Consider the following 17,855-nt stretch of genomic DNA (forward strand, 5'->3'; position numbering starts at 1 on the left):
CTCAAACTCATGACCCTGAGGCCAAGAGTCACATGTTCCACCAACGGAGCCAACCAGGCACCCCTAGAGATGTTTTAATACAGCATAAAAAGAACAATACTATATCGACAAACAAGTACTAGCCTTATTTGTTACTACTAAGTTTTTAGTATTAAGATCTTCTATCTTATTTTGACCTTATTTAAGTGCCTTATTATAGCTTGCCAAATGTTCCTGAATATAGATAACTTTATTGAAAACATATTGCTGGTTTGGGACCAGTAATTTTTAAGGTAGACTCAATTCAAATGTAGATTTAAAAAAAAAAAGAGTTTTGGTATCAAGCGCTGTTGTTCTGTATTGTATATATGGGGCTAAAAAAAGAATTCCATACTAATAGGGAAAAATATGTAGTTAGACCATCCTCAGGACAATCTAAGAACTCATGATGGTGTTAGCAAGTTTTCAGGGAAACCCCTATAACTCCTGAAAAATAGTAAAGTTCTGAGGATGGGAGAGGAAACAGGAGAGGACTCTCAAATGATGGGAGGGCTGTGGAAAGGAGTTTTTAAATAAATAGGATCCCTATGAAACTAGATTAGCAAAGGGTTACCTACTGACCAGCCCAGAGCTTTAAACAAGCCTTGCTCTAAATAGCTAGTAACGGGGCAGCCGGGGTGGCTCAGTGGTTTAGTGCCGCCTTCAATCCGGGGTGTGATCCTGGAGACCCGGGATCGAGTCCCACGTCGGGCTCCCTGCGTGGAGCCTGTTTCTCCCTCTGCCTCTCTCTCTCTCCCTGTCTCTCATGAATAAATAAATAATATCTTAAAAAAATAAATAAATAGCTAGGAATGATTTGTAAGCATTACTTGAGTTGTTTGTATATTTGTTCTTTCAAGTAGTTTCAAGTGACCTACAGTCTTGTTTACACTATTAATTTGCTTGACAACCCTTGTCTTTATAGATGGCATAAATAAATCACCTTCCTGACTAGCATTTCTTGAAGTGGAATCTCGATGCCTGTGGAATATATTATTGGAGACCAAGAATCAATGAGAACCTCTAATAGTTGTCCCTTGTTTTTTTGTTTTGTTTGTTTTAAGATTTTATTTATTTATTCGTGAGAGACACACACACACAGAGAGACAGAGAGGCAGAGACACAGGCAGAGGGAGAAGCAGGCTCCATGGAGGGAGCCTGACGTGGGACTCGATCCCGGGTCTCCAGGATCACACCCTGGGCTGAAGGCGGCGCTAAACCGCTGAGCCACCCGGGCTGCCCTGTCCCATAAAAAACATATGGTAATATAAACGATCATTCGATCGAAAGACAAACAGTTGACAGTGATTCTTTTCTATGAGAAGAAACACACCAGTAAAACCCAACAGTCTCTCAAACTGTTCTGTGGGTCTGGGTGGGAGTAAAGTGGAGGAAATGAGTTTTCTTTAAGAATAGAATTTCAGGGATCCCTGGGTGGCGCAGCGGTTTAGCGGCTGCCTTTGGCCCAGGGCGCGAACCTGGAGACCTGGGATCGAATCCCACGTCGGGCTCCCGGTGTATGGAGCCTGCTTCTCCCTCTGCCTGTGTCTCTGCCTCTCTCTCTCTCTCTCTCTCTCTCTCTCTCTCTGTGACTATCATAAAAAAATAGAATTTCAGACATTGGAGAAAAAGTGTTTTTGACTCTGCCGCCTGCCCACACCCACCCAGGTTGGACTTCTAGGGAACTGTGTGTACTCATTTTACAGTTTGCACAGCTTTGAATGGAAAACAGAGTAAAAGTGTGAGTACAGGTATCAGGTCGAAGATGCTAGAGTCTTTTTTGTTCTTTGTTTTTGTTTTTAAGATTTCATTTATTTATTCATGAGAGACACCGAGAGAGGCAGAGGGAGAAGGAGGTGCAGGACTGGATCCCAGGACCCCAGGACCATGCCCTGAGCTGAAGGCAGATGCTCAACCACTGAGCCACCCAGGCGTCCCAAGATGCTAGGTTTTAAAACCAAGCTGTGGGATGGCACCGAGTGTGTCCTGTTGGATCACACACGCCTTTGACAGGATTAAATTGTGGCTTTGTATTTTTATCCTCGATTGGACTCTTTTCCCATTTGACATGGTCTTCATGACCGAGTTGTGAAATTAGACAGGGATTGATGCTGAATCTTTAAGCAAATGATTATACACTGGGCTATGTTCAGTGGCCCTCGGTGGTGAAGTCCCAGGCTGGGGCCAGACCTGCATTTTCTATTCCTGCCACACACACAGCCCCAGGAGACAGCAGACATCTTTCTTTCGTGGCAGCTCCCCCTTCCCTGACACTCCCTTCACTTCCCCAGGCCTTTGTGGGCTCTGTGGGTCAGGCCCTCCTCACTAACTCAGAGCAGAGCTGCAGCCAGCTTTACTCTTGGATCCCTGGCTGTGGCCTCAGCAACTCTAGCCCACAGGCCTCCCGCCTTGAACTCCGACTTAGATCTGCATTCCCAGTTCCCTTCTGGACCTGACACTCCCTCGAGCAACATGCCACTTCAACCCAAACCCTACCTCTGGGCTCTCTAGTCCCAGGAGCCAGAGGCAGGGAGGCCTCCAGAATCCCGCCTCTCCTTCATATCCCTTTGCAGCCTCCTCCTGCAATCGGCTGCTGAGATGAGTTGATTGTAGTTGTTTCAGGTCCATATTCCCTCCTCTGGACTAGGGAACCATCTCCCAACTTCCACCTCCTGGCGATTCCAAACACGTCTGTGGGGGTGACATCTCCCCTTGCAGGTTCAGCAGCTCACTTGTGCCCACTTCAGAGAGGTGAAACTACTTTGCTCGTTGTTTGAGGCCTGGGGTGATGGGCTGGAATCTGTCTAGTTTCTTACCCACCACCATCCTTCCCTTGGATGGTGGGACCCAGCCCCCACCTTGGCTCCAGCCTGACAAGTCCCCCCCCCCCCCCCCTTCCCTACTCCTGGATATGTCCATGCCTTTGCAGTAGCTGTGGCTAGAGTACTCCTCTCATTCTTCCAGGCTAGGAACCTGCAGGCATCTGCAGATGGGGCTCTATTTCTGTTCGTCAGTTACCCGGCTCAGTTACGGGGCTGACACACAGTGTGGGGTTGATAAATGTTTCAATGTTTGAATAAAGTCCGCATGAGTCATTTTATTTATCTGTTTGAAGAAAGCAGCGTTTTGTAACTCCGCAACTCCTATTGCTCCCATTTGCTTGCCCCAAATTTCCATGAGCTGTTAGGAATCAGAGATAGCAGGTAAGGTGCTGGCAGCACCACTGAGTTGATCTGGGTGTTTCACCTCTCGGCTTTTGGAATCTGGGAAAGATATTTTCCTTTTCACCGGGACGTTAACTATATCCTCAAACCATGTTTCTAACATGAACAAATGGGTCAGAGTTCAGTACCCCAGGCAGTTTTCAAACCAAATTTGGTAATGTTGATTTAAAACTGCTCAACAAGAAAAGCACCCAGTATAATCATGGAAAATATTAGAACTGCTTTCTACGCAGCGACATATTGTTGAGAGACTTGTTCACTGAAATTATATTAATCACAGGGAAGGATTATAAGCTCTCTCTCTCTCTCTTTGTTTTTTAAACAGGATCAATTTGACAACTTAGAAAAACACACACAGTGGGGAATTGACATTCTTGAGAAATACATCAAATTTGTAAAGGAGAGGACAGAGATCGAACTCAGCTATGCAAAGCAACTCAGGTAAGTTGATATGGAAAAAGGCTATTGGTTAACTGCAAAATGGATGTAACTATAATTTATATTCTCATTTATACTATGAATGTATAGTCCTTTAAATATTTCATTTCCTCTTTTATGTGAGGTAATATATTTGAACAGAAATCATTGCTTTTACTATAGAAAATTTATTTTCATGGAACAATAAAAATAAAAACTAAGTTATTGCCCTCTGGCTCTGGTTTTTTTTTTTGAAGGATATTTTCTGAATATACTTGGAAAAATAAGTATATTCTTTTCAGAAAACTCCTAATTGAAATATAACGTATCTGTGCAGAGAAGTACACATCCTAAGTGTACAGCCCCAGAAATCTTCAGAGTGTACACCCCTGTGTCACCAGGACCCAGATACTAGAAACAGGCAAATCCAGCCCCAGAGGCCCCCTGCCCTTCTGGTGCATCACCCTCTTCCCATGGTTGTACACTCTTCTGATTTTGAATGACACAGACAGTCTTGTCTACTTTTGAACCTCATGTGAACATATTCACTTATTAGGCACTGTTTGTATTTGCCTTCTTTTGTTGTACATTATGTTTGTGAGATTCATTTATGTGGCTGCATACAGTGGTAGCTTCTTTTCATTGGTGGTTGGCATCTGGGTGTGTGAGTATACCACAGTCCATCCATTCCTCTGCCACTGGTGATTGCTTGTCCCGTGTGGGGTTATAAAGTCTGTCTACACCCAGGAGTGGAAATGTGGGGTCATTGATGTTTAGCTTTAAGTAAACTGTTTTCCAAAATGCTTCTCCCGATCTGCCCTCCATCCAGCAGCCTGTAAGAGTCCTGTGGAGCAGCATTTTAAAAGTGCTTGGACCTCTTACATCTTTAACGATGAAATTATCCAAGAAATGTGTGCTTTTAGATAAAATGTGTAAAAGTTGTTGGTAGAACAAAGCTGGAACTTGATGTGGCATGCACAATCTTTAATGATCTCTTGTTTGGTTGAATTGGTTTATGCAGATTGTTTTAAGGCCTATTAAAGATCTGACATACACACCCCCCACCATACACACACACAAAAAGAAACCTGATAAAGATCCAGATGACTTTGGCATAGAAACATTTAATTTGAACCCAAAGAGTGTCTGTAGAAGGAGTATATTCATGTGTCACTGAGAGAAGGTAGATTCTTTTAGAGCTGGTTTTGTTTATAAATAAGCACCTGAATGGTGCATATGGATTGCTTTTATGGATGACAAGTTTTGTTTCCATTGAGTAAATAAAACATAAAACGTATTGCTCAATGAAACAACCGTTATGACTTGCTGAATCCAGATCGATTTCTAGCACTGTGTATATGAATCAGCCTCTCATCCTGAACGTAGGAATAGGGAAGGGGCTGCTTCATGCTGATTATCTAAATATTGCACTGGTAGTCATAAAATGGCTTTCCTATGAAAATGGGATACATACATCTTTAGCCTAAACACGGTCTTGCCTTATGGATTTATCTGTGTTTGTTGTCTCTCTTTTTCTATTAGCTGACGCTTGTCTTCCCTGACACCTTTGTCACAATCTTGCTTTGTTTGGGAGGTTTGTGATTAGATGCCATTAATTCAGCACTAGCAAGTGTCTGCTCCGTTCTGTGTCACGAAGGGAAAGGCCTTTCTTAGTTCCTCCTCTGGATCACACTCTGGCTTCTTGCCCTTTCTCATCACCCTAGGTGAGGGGTGGAGGATGCAAGTAACAAAATGGGAGGCTCTTGGAAAAGAATGCAAATTCCAGGGATCCCTGGGTGGCGCAGCGGTTTAGCGCCTGCCTTTGGCCCAGGGCGCGATCCTGGAGACCCGGGATCGAATCCCACGTCGGGCTGCCGGTGCATGGAGCCCGCTTCTCCCTCTGCCTGTGTCTCTGCCTCTCTCTCTCTCTCTCTGTGACTATCATAAATAAATAAAAAAAAAAAAAATTGAAAAAAAAATTTATAAAAAAAAAAAAAAAAGAATGCAAATTCCAGTGTGGGTTTAGGGTAAAGTATAATGGCTCTCCATTGATGTTTTACCCTCTTGTAGATCATGTTTCACAACTTGAAACAGAGGATTAGTATTAGGGTTCTGATAGTAATCTCTTGATAAGTACTTTTCCTGGGATTTAAATAGATATTTAGTAGGCTCTACGCCCAATGTGGGGCTCAAACTTACAACCCCTAGACCAAGAGTCACATGTTCCACCAACTGAGCCAGCCAGGTGCCCCCTGAGATTTAACTATTAACATTTGTTTTATTACATCCCTAAGAGGTGTCGCAGTTTGTCCTTGTTGGGAGAAGGTGATATACGGGATCAGGAGTAATTGAACAAATGCCTTCAAGATGATTACTAACCCTTCAGACTGTTCTCCTTGATACTGAGCTGCAGTGCTGATACATAAGCATCCTCTCTCCTTTGGGGGTTTGCTTCCCCACTCACCCAAGTGACTCAGCATCTCCCCTTTCTGCAAATCCAGCACCTCCTTTCCCATCCTCACCACTTGCTTGCTATGTCACTGAAAACATGGAAGAGGTCAGAAGACGACTTCCTCAGACTCTCAGCATCTGACCGCATGTCTCTGTGCCTCCTGCCCCGAGATGCTTCTGTCTAAATCCAGGCACCCCTCCTGTGCACCAGGTGTCACCTCTACCTCTGATTCTGGAACTCAGCCCCAGTGGTTCTCTCTCCCATGCCCTCAGTTCTTCATTCTCTGGTGGATTATTATCCCCATCGACACATGAGCATGCCGTCCTTCAAAAACAAACTTCCTTTGAACTCACTCTCCTCACCATCTGCCACCATTTCTCTGCTCCCCTTTCTAGCCAAACTTCTCAGGAGTATCTTCCTTGCTGCCTCCAGTCCCTCCCCTCTCTCTACGTTAAACTAACCCTGCACCACTCAGCCTGAACTGCTCTTCAGGTGACTTCCATATCCTTCAACCCAGTCACCTATCCTCAGTTCAGAGTCCTTGGCCCATTAGCAGCTTTGACGAGGTAGATGCTTCCTCCTCCTTCTCTCTTGGCCTCTGAAATTCCAATCTGGCTTCCTTCCTACCTCACTGGGAGTTCCTTCTCACCCTGCTTGCTGGGTTCTCCTTCTCCCCCTGCCTCTTCATCCGATGTGCGCTAATACCCAGTCCCTGTCATCTTACCCTGTCGATCTGTATTCCCTCGAGAATCTCATCTGGCTTTAACTATGATCTCTGTGACAATGGCTCACAGATGTGTTCCTCCAAGGTAGACTCTGGACTCTGACACAGATTATGCATCATCTCCAGTTGGATGTCTAAAACCTATCTGAAATACGTGTCTGAAGCCGAATCTGTCCACTTAAAATCTAGATTTGCATAGCCCAACTTTTCCCTAGGCACTTGAGGGCAGCTGCCTCCTTCCTTGTTAGGTCCGAAACCCTGGAGTCTCCTTTGGCTCCCCTCTTTCTCTGCCACTACCCACTCCCATCCCCAGTCTAAGCCATCGAGAAGTCCTGGTGACTGTACTTCGAAAGTTTATGCAGGATCTGACCCCTACTGGTAAACTCCACCGTGGTCCAGTCTCCATCACCTCTCACCTGGGTTATTATGAGGCTTTTAACTGGTTTCTCTTATTCCCTTCTTATTTCCTCTTGTCTGTTTTCCACAAAGCAGCTAGATCTTGGCAGTCTCTTCAAAATTCCAACAACTCCCCATTTTACTCCGTAAATCAGAATCCTTACCATGGATGTCCTACAAAGCCCTATGTGATCATATCCCCCAACCTCTGACATCATTTCTTTCCTCCTTCTCCCTCCTCTCTGCTCTAGCGATACCAGCCTCCTTGCTGTTTCTTGTACACACCAGGCATGCTCTCACTCCAGGGCTCACCTTTCCATGTGGGTATCATTTATATGTTCTTCTCCTCAATCCACAGGGCCACCCCCTTGCCTCCTTCAAGTCTTTCCTCAGATGTCATCTGCTCAGTGAGGCCTACCTCATCTGCTGTACTTTATGGCTTTTCCATAGCACTGATAACTTCCTAACATTCTTTATAATTTTCTTAGATATCATGTTTACTGCTCATTTCTTCCACTGCTCTCCACTACAATGGAAGAAGCCCCTTTAGGGCAGGGGATTTGAGTTGTGTTCCCTAGAGTATCCCAGTAGTATGGAACAGTGCCTGATGCATACTAGGTACTCAGTAAATACTTGTAGAAAGAGTGAATTGACAGGTCCGGATCTAAGATGTTTGGTCCTTAGTGCTTCAAGGAGAATCATGTGTTTGCACAGGCTGTGAGAGCTGATGAGGGCTTACCAACAAACAGAACAACCAATAATATGTCAACAGAGTTCCAGGGGAGCTCTAAGGAATGAGATACCTTGGAGCTCACCTTCTCACTGTGGAAAATAGACTCCACATGCAAATAAGCAAAATATCAAATCATTTAAAGATAACATTTATCCCAGATAAGAAAAGCCAGTGACGTAATAGAGCATGATGGTGGGTGGGGGTTACTTAACTAGACTGGACAGGGAAAACTGTTGCTTGAGAACAGAAGGACAGAGAGGGCAGGCATGCCAAAGTCTGGACATAGCTCTTCCAGGCCAAAGAATCAGCAAGTGCAAAGGTCCTGAGGTGGAAACATGTTCAAGGAATGGAAAGGCCAGTGTGACTGATGCATAGTCCATAAATGCTTGCTTGAAATAGCAGTATGATGTTGAAAAAGCAACATGATCTTTTTGGGGAGACCTCTGGTATTAAGTCATTTTAATTTTTTTTTTAACATTAGAGGAAAAGAAATGCTAACTGATTTTAGAAGCAAAGGATGATAATTAGGGCTCTGATTTCTATAGGTTTAGACATACTACAGGCCAAGTCCCAATCCATCCACTGCCTGGTTTTGTAAATAAAGTTTTACAGAAACACAGCCTCATCCATTCATTAATGTATTGTCTATGGCTGCTTCTGAAAAACAGTTTCAATTGACTAATTGCCACAGGACCATGTGACCTACTTGCAAGTCTATCTTATCTTTTACAGAAAAAATTTACTGACCCTTGTTATACTTACTTCAGAGTTATTTAATATTTCTTCAAGGCAATGTAAGGTCAAATTCCTAACAAAGTTTTAAAACATCTCATATGACCTAAGAGCACCAATTATTGATTGCCTGTTCAACTGTTAATTTAAAAAAAAAAAAAAAAAGCTAAATTATTTGTTATGACCAGATAATGAACTCATATGATTAAGAATTCCAGAGGTATAAAATGATATACCATGAGGGACGCCTGGGTGTCTCAGTGATTGAGTGTTTGCCTTCGGCTCAGTGATCCTGGAGTCCTGGTATTGAGTCCCACATCGGGCTACCCCTGCATGGAGCTTGCTTCTCCCTCTGCCTGTGTCTCTGCCTCTCTGTATCTCTCATGGATAAATAAATAAAATATTTTAAAAATAAATAAAATAAAATAAAATAAAGTAAAATAAAATAAAATAAAATAAAATAAAATGATGTACCATGAAGGGTCCCTTCTCTTACCCTGTCCCTGGGTACAATAAATGTTATCAGTCACTTGTTTATCCTTCCTGAGAAATTTTATGCCAACACAGGCACATGAGGGTGTGTTTTCTTCCTTGTTTCCCCAGCAGTACTGTGTGCCCTTGCTTTAATACATCCTGGAGATTGTTCTGAGGATTCATTATTTTTGCGGTTTTAGAATATCACATTGGGTTGGTGGACATGTTAATTGTTTCCAATTGTTTGCAACTCTGAACAAAGTTGCAATAACCTTGAGTAATCCACTTGGACAAGACTGTCTATAGAGACTTAGTTCCTAAAAGGAGTGTTCTGGTTCCGATAGAGTTCCCCAAATTGCCACTGAGAGGCCATGACCCTTGTGGCTCATACCAGAGCATGTACAGTGCTACTTACCTTGACCCTCAGTACTTCTTGGTGCTGGTCTTTTTTTATCTTTGCCAATGTGATAAGTAAAAATTGGAGAGTCTGAGTCTTATTTTTGTTTCTCTTATTATCAGTGAGATTGAGTCTGTTTTTATACATTTGAGCCATTTTACTTCCTTTTTGATGAATCATCATGTCCTGCTCAGCTTTTTTCTTAAGTTGGAGTTCATTGTCAATAAAGGGTAATTATATAGAAATCATTTTATAAAACATAATGCATATTGTATATATAAGGAATTCAATTTACATTTACTTTCACAATAAAAAAGACATACAAAGCAAATGGAAGGATTTGCCAAACCATAAATATTAAACTCTTATAAGATTTAGCAGTACGGTTATGGAAAACTTGCAGGATGTCATTTCTGTTTTCATTTTAACTCCATGTTATAATTTTAAACAGACTCAATTGACTCACTGCCAAGTAAGATAGAGAAAATAATAGTTACATGTTTTGCCTCCTCTTCTAATTGAGTTATATAATTTGTTCTGTAACATGGTCCCACAGTTAATTTGTCTTAATTCTGCATTTATTTATTTGTTTGTTTAGATTTAAGAGAGAGAGGGGGAGAGAGTGTGTGCATGGTGGGGGAGGGGGAGCGGGAGAGCAGGAGACTCAAGCAGACTGTGCTGAGCGCAGAGCCGGATCCCGGCTGGATCCCACGCCTCTGAGATGATGACCTGAGCCAAAGCCAAGAGTCAGATGCTAAACTGACTGAGCCACCCAGGCGCCCCTTAATTCTGTATTTAAATATAAATGTATTCTCACCACCATTCCTTCTACCACAGCCTCTCCACTGTCTCTTGGCATCAAAAATAAATGCAAATATTTCCTTCCCTAATGAGAGTTTGTGGAGTAATCTTCGAGTTCATGCTTGTTTGAGAATACCCCACACCTGATAATAATTTGGCCTGGTTGTTCTCCAGTAATGTTTTCTTTCTCTCCAAACTTTGCTGCTGCATTGTTTTTTGGTGGAAAAGTCTGGAGCCGGCCAGATATTTTTTTCTTTGTAGGTGACTTGCTTTTTTGACAATATATGTGAAGAATTTTTTGTTCCATTTAGCAGTTTGATAACATCTCCAAGCTCAGCCTTGTGGTTGATCATTCTTTGTCAGTTTCCTTAGAGCCCTTTCATATGCAGATTCAACTCTTCATTTCAGGGGAATGTTCTTAAATTCCATCTAAATATTTTTTCTGTACTACTTACTGGGTTGTACATACTTCAGAGATATGAGATTTCCTCATGTTAAAGTGTTCTGTTCTTTAGGTAAATTTTTTTTTCTTTTCTTTTTTTTTTTTTTTTTGCTTTTGTTAGTTGCTTTCCTTATTTTGATTATCTCAAAACTTTGCTCTGTTCAATTTGGTATCCAACCCACTTCATTTATTAGTTCTGTAGTGTGTGCTTTAGTTCTTAGTTCATTTCCTTAGTTTTGTGGTCTATTTTAGTTTGTGGTCTGGGAACTCTTTGCTTTATTGGCTTTGTGTTTTTATTAAGTTTGTCAGTAGTGTAAAATATTCTGGAGGAGTTTGCTTTTGCTTCTTTTCTTCCAGATTGGGTGTTTTTGTTGTTTTGGTGTTTTTTTGTTTTGTTTTTTTTGTCATTCCCTCCCTCCCTCCTTCCTTCCTTTCCTTCATTCCTGCCAATCTTTCTTCCTTCCTTCCTTCCTTCCTTCTCTTCCATGTTACATATCATGTCTTTTCTCCTCACTTATGTTCAATATGGGCAGGTCAGTGAAGTGGTTAAGAGAACAGACATTAGAGCCCCAGGACCTGGAATGAACTCTTGATTCTTCCATTCAATAGTAACACAACTTGGGGCAGATACTCTCTGTGCTTCATCCTTTTCAGCTCTTTTTGGGAAAGCACAATTCTCTGATCAAATTTTATTTTGCTGTCTTTATCTGGAAATCTTGTGGTGAGTTTTTTTAAAAAGAAAGAAAGAGAAAAGAAAGAAAGAAAAAGAAAGAAAGAAAAGAAAGAAAAGAAAAGAAAAGAAAAGAAAAGAAAAGAAAAGAAAAGAAAAGAAAGAAAACAAAACATTCCTGGACCCAACCCTGGACCTTCCATTTCGGAGGGCCTGGAACTGGGCCCAGGTATCTCCTTTTTAAGCTTCCCTGTGGCTCTTCAGATCAACCAAGTTTAAAATCCAGTATCCTTATGAGAGGATTATATTTTTCTCTTACCTCTTAATTAGCCTGTCTGAAGAGCAAGTTTAATATATAAAACACTTAAAATTTCTTAGAAAGATCCCATAAATTTAAAACTACTCTTTGTGGTTTTTTTTCTTGCTTGTTGTTTTTTGAGTAACCTCATACAAAATAGAGTGAGAAAGCCCATTTCCAGAGAATGGAAATGAAAGTTGATCTTTCTTTCTAGTGGTCCCTGAGAGAAATATCTTGATTTTCCCTTCCAGACCTTTTAAGCTTTTAGTTTTCTGCTGGCATTTATAGAGTGAATTATTCATTGGTGCTTTTAAGAAGCATTTTGAATGCTGTATATGCTAACATGGTCAAAGTGATACTCATTCATCACAACTTGATGGTCTTTACAGGCTGTCACCCACAACAGAATATCACCCGTGGTCCTTAATCCTGGTTAGGATTGGACTAGTAAGAAGGAACTATAAAGAGTGCTGGTTTGGGGGCACTTGGGTGGCTCTTATGGTTAAGTGTCTTGCCTGCCTTCAGCTCAGGTCATGATCTCTGGGTCCTGGAATAGAGCCCCATGTTTGACTCCCTGCTCTGCAGGGAATCTACTTCTCTTTCTCCCTTTGCCCCTCCCTCCTGCTCATGCTTTCTCTCTCTCTTTCTCTCTCTCTGTCTCAAATGAATAAATAAAATCTTTTTTTTTTAAAGAGTGCTGGTTTTACCTGAATATATTCAAGCTACATTTCCTTCAATTGGATATTAAATTTAAATTGTTATTTTTTTTTAAGATTTTATTTATTTATTCATGAGAGACACACACAGAGAGAGAGAGAGAGAGAGAGAGAGAGAGGCAGAGACACAGGCAGAGGGAGAAGCAGGCTCCATGCAGGGAGCCCGATGTGGGACTCGATCCCCAGTCTCCAGGATCACACCCCAGGCTGCAGGCGGCACCAAACCTCTGCGCCACTGGGGCTGCCCCAAAATTTAAATTATTTTTATGAAGGCTTAAGACCAGAAGCTAAAAGGAAAATGTGGATTTATTAAGTTTTAATACATTTTTAAAATATGAAGTGGGTTTTTTTGGTTTGTTTAATTTAAGTAGTCCCTAGAGCCCACGTGGGCCTCAAACTCCCAATCCCAAGATCGAGAGTCACTCACTCTTCTGACTGAGCCAGCCAGGTGCCCCAGAAAATGTGAATTTAAATAAATCATTGAAATAGCAGTTTCAGGGGTACCTCGGTGGCTCATTCAGTTACGTGTCTGCCTTTGGCTCATAATGATCTCAGGGTCCTGGGATCGAGCCCCTCATGGGGCCCCCTGCTCAGTGGGAAGCCTGTTTTCCCTCTCCCCTGCCTCTGCTCGTTCTCACTATCTCCCCCCATCTCTCAAATAAATAAATAAAATATATTTTTTTAAAGTTTCAAAAGAATTTTTATATAAGATGTGAATTTAGAAGTGATATTTTCAATTTATAATTTATAGTTAGCAGAAGAAATGATTAATATTTTAAACCATGCATTAAAAACATCTCACATACAGGGGCATCTGGGTAGTTAAGTTGACTAAGCATCTGACTCTTGATTTCACCTCAGGTCATGATATCAGGGTTATAAGATCAAGTCCCACACTGAGGTCTTCACTGGGCGTGGAGCCTGCTTAAGATTCTCTCTCCCTCTCCCTCTGTCCCTCCCCCCACCTTCCTCCCCCCCCTCTTCCTCTCTACAGAAAAAAAAATTCTCACATGCAGCTACTAGGGTTTTTAATACCCTAGTCTCCCATATATGCCTCTCTATGTATATGTGGAAAAAAACCTTTTGGTTATATAGACATCTGCTTTCCATGTGTTCCCCTCCATCCCTGCCACCCATAACTAAGATGGACTATTTTTATTTAGTCTACCTTTTAAGGAGTGATATTGGTAAACTAACTCAAGAGCTATACTCTGCTTTCAACAAAGATGATTTCTCTCCTTACATTATTTTTTTCAAGTATCTTTCTCTTTCTTTCTTTCAAAGATTTTATTTTATTTTTTTTTCAAAGATTTTATTTTTAAGTAATCTTTATACTCAGTGTGGCTTGAACTCACAATCCTGAGATCAAGAGCTGTGTACTCCACCAACTGAGCCAGCCGGGGGCCCCTAAACCACATTTTTAAGGAAATAACTGCTTTTCAACATTTTTTTGGACCTAGGTTATTAGGTAACTGTACTATGCATCCAGAGTATCAGCAGAGAAAATGTGACATGGTTTATTTATTTTTAAAGATTTTATTTAATTTATTCATGAGAAGCAGAGAGAGAGAGAGGTAGAGACACAGGCAGAGACATAGGTAGAGAAGCAGGCTCCATGCAGGAAGCCTGATGTGGGACTCGATTCTGGTACTCCAGGATCATGCCCTGAGCCAAAGGCAGACACTTAACTGCTGAGCCACTCAGGTGTCCCTAATAGTTAAAAATTAATTATAATTTTGAAATTATATACTCATGTCTTCAATTTACTTTTATTTTCTTACTATTATTTTAAGTAAGCTCTATGCCCAATGTCAGGGTTGAATTCATGACCCTCGAAATCAAAAGTCAGGCTCTACCGAATGCGCCACCCAGGCATCCTTCATATCTTTAAGTTGCAACAATCGATATTCTGTTGGGTGTTACATATTCTCCCAGAATTTCCAAACTTGAGGGAGCAACAGAGGTCATTTCATCCAACCCCCCTGAATGCACAAATGAGGAGCTGGACCTACAGACTTGCTCAGTCATTTGTCTGGAGTCATGCCATCCTAGAGCAATGTCCTTTTTACTAAAGTCCATTGCCTCATGTCACCTAGTAGCACCTGTTAGAGATGAAATCATGTCCACTTTGTAAAGTGTACCATGATCAAAATTGTAAATTTATGGTGGTATATTTTTTTCTAGGTCAATCTGTAGATTCAGGGGAAATGAAAGAATGTGAAATAATGAAAGGAGTTACTAGAAAAGAGGAATAGAAACATGGGATAAACAGGGAAGTGAGTACTGAGATGCGGTCAAATGAAGACCCTGACTGTGGACCATTAGTCAGCCTCTTCTGACTATTTCCATAAAGTGTAGCCACTAAAGTCAGGTCCCATGAGAAATCGGCCAGTGAAACCCATGTGAGTGAGTTTTATGTTTTCAGCCTTACCTCCTGGTTTTTGTGTAAATTTAAGCATGTTGAATATAGAGATTATCTGGACTCTTGACCCAGAGGTGAGATTAGGAAGAGAAATGTAAGTGATTTTGGCTCATCTGAGTGTGTTCAGTGCAAACCTGCTAGGCAGGTTGAAAGTTCCTAATTAAATGTCTTAGCACGAACATCCCCCAAATTCCTTTCTTTTTCATTATCTCTTTTGTGGGAGCAGCCACACAGCCTTGACAACATGTCATTGGCATTTGGATTTTTTTAAAAGATTTATTTATTTATTTTAGAGAGCATGAATGGGAGGGGCAGAGAGAGAGGGGAAGAGAGAGAGAGAGAGAATCTCACGCAGACTCTCCACTGAGGATGGAGCCTAACACAGAGCTCAATTCCATGACTCCAGGGTCATGACCTGAGCTGAAACCAAGAGTTGGATGATTAGCCAACTGTGCCACTCAGGCACCCAGCACTTGGATTTTTAATTCGAACATTTTGACATAGTCCATACGCTTTCCTTGGATCATCGTGAAGATGATCAGGAGGGAACGGTGGCCTGGTAGGAAAGTTCAGTGCTACAGGTGAAAGCCACTGCATGTATACATATAGTCTATACTCTCCAATTAAAGTCAGGTTTTAACAGCCAGGCTAACACCCAGTTGGTGGCCCTTACTGTTCTTTTTTTTTTTTTAAGATTTTATTTATTTATTCATGAGAGACACACACAGAGAGGCAGAGACACAGGCAGAGGGAGAAGGAGGCTCCATGCAGGGAACCCGACATGGGACTTGATCTCGGGTCTCCAGGATAACGCCCGGGGCCAAAGATGGCACCAAACAGCTGGGCCACCGGGGCTGCCCGGCCCTTTCTGTTCTCAATGTGCTCTACCTTTGAGACAAAAGATTCAAAGCTGTGTGATCCTTCATATCCTGAGCTTTATCACTCATATAGAAACATGGAAGGAAGCAAGGGCACCTGGCTGGCTCAGTCGGAAGAGCATGCAACTCTTGGTCTTGGAGTCATGAGTTCCAATCCCACATTGGGCGTAGAGATGACTTAAAAAGGGGGGCGTGGGAAGGAAGGAAATAAATGAATTTCAGTTGTGGATATTTTGTGATTTTTTTTTCTCATAAGCAAAAGCACTGATTTCATCTTTCTTTTTTGATTTCTCAATCATCTTTCTATAGAAGGTGACAGGTCTGCATTTTTCTTTTAGGAACCTCGCAAAGAAATACCAGCCTAAGAAGAACTCAAAGGAGGAAGAAGAATACAGGTCTGTTTAATAATGCTGATAATTATGTGGTGATATCTTTATACCCATCGTGATAAGGATGAAGGAAAGGATGAATGAAATCAGCAAAAAGAAGCTGCATTCCCCGCTTATATTTGTGCTAGTTTTAAAATTGGCAGTGAGAACAATAAAAACCCTACTCAACTAACTTATGCTGAGTCACTAGACCTATTCCAGATTGTTTCAATTAAGGTAATTGGGAAAAGCTTAGAATATAATCTAAGCAAATACAGGAAGTGTGGATTATGCATTCCACAGTGTTGATTTGCTTTTATAATATCAAGAGTCTCTTTCATTGAGAAATATGTCCTGTTCAGTTAGAAATTAAGGCCCCTTACCGTGCACAGCCCTTATAATGTATTATGTCTCTAATTTAGATCTAAACATCCGTTGCATTAGTACCTATAGCAGGTAAAGGCATTTGGGGGTCATATTTGGACCAAGTATTAACATAGGCAAGTACTGGTTATGTAGAGTGATTCAGTGTCACAAAATGCAAAGTGTTTCAGTTGTAATTAATTCTGAGCCATTTCAATGAGAACACTCATGAGTAATGAACTGTCAGGATCCTATGGGAGGTCAATGCACATTAACCTGATTTTAATTAATATTTCATCAGCACATACAGTGTTAGAAGGGACGGGGCATTGTTTGAAAAGAGTGGCGTGTGTTCACTTCCGTAGGTATACGGCGTGCAAAGCCTTCCTTTCCACCTTGAACGAAATGAACGATTATGCTGGGCAGCATGAAGTTATCTCTGAGAACATGACCTCAAACATCACTGTGGAGTTAGCCCGCTACGTCCAGGAACTGAAGCAGGAGAGGAAATCGGTAAGAAAAATATGTTTTTTCTTCATAAGCGATGGACCAGGGGTAACGGGAATATCCCTAGAAGCTTTCAAATTAAATACAGTCATATAAGGTGGTAGGTCTTGAACTTGAACTAAATCGTGTAAAAGTTATGGACTCTGTTCTTAGAAGGTGTTTCTAGGTCTTTATAAGGGTCCCTCAGCCACTGAAACTTATCTGGAGACTGCCAGGATGCTAATCCCTTTGAGGAATTTAATTATACTTGAGGACATAAAAAGAGTCATAAAAAGAGTAAGCAATATAAGATTATATATGTGGTGTGGAATACATAGTATTAAAATAAATCCTTATAAAATGTTCAAAAACCCAGAAAGATGATCCCAGGTACATCTACTCTGTTCTTTGGCTCCTTCATCCTCTAATGAAGAGGACCATTTGTGTTCCTCCTACCTTCACTATAATCTTTTCATAGCTTTTATTGTTAACAAAGGAGAAAAATGTATGCTCACACAAAGTATATTCATAGTCAAGGTTTTGCCCTAAAAGATTTATTTTTAAGCTGTGGTCTGTATCATTGTTCTCTGATCAATTATTCGGTACGTCATAATTTGTTAGTAATAAAGTAGTAAAGGTGGCCAGTGATAATACTTTTTTCATTTAAATTTGAGTCCACTGTAATTCTTTTAGTCTGCTGGAGATGGAGGAGCCAACAGGGAAGATGTGGTTCCTGCTGAAATGGGGAGAGATATTAAATAATAATGACCAAAATATTTACCTAATTGCAACTGTGATAGTTGCTACAAGTATGAGTACAGGTGCTATGGGAGCAGATGATAGG

General features: G+C 41.3%; 1 protein-coding gene across 42 annotated transcripts in view; it reads left to right on the top strand.

Moving 5' to 3' along the window:
- The window catches only part of FNBP1 (formin binding protein 1), a 153,074-nt gene that overhangs the window by 61,894 nt on the left and 73,325 nt on the right, over positions 1–17,855 (top strand). For all 42 annotated transcript variants that reach the window (XM_072748388.1, XM_072748383.1, XM_072748378.1 and 39 more), the window contains 3 exons: positions 3,568–3,683; positions 16,133–16,189; positions 16,891–17,038. In XM_072748388.1, the coding sequence (XP_072604489.1) occupies positions 16,931–17,038 (108 nt within the window). In that variant the 5' untranslated portion in view covers positions 3,568–3,683; positions 16,133–16,189; positions 16,891–16,930. The remainder of the gene's footprint in view (positions 1–3,567; positions 3,684–16,132; positions 16,190–16,890; positions 17,039–17,855) is intronic.

Source organism: Vulpes vulpes, chromosome 2 (genome assembly GCF_048418805.1).
Source record: "Vulpes vulpes isolate BD-2025 chromosome 2, VulVul3, whole genome shotgun sequence".
Lineage (NCBI taxonomy): Eukaryota > Metazoa > Chordata > Mammalia > Carnivora > Canidae > Vulpes > Vulpes vulpes.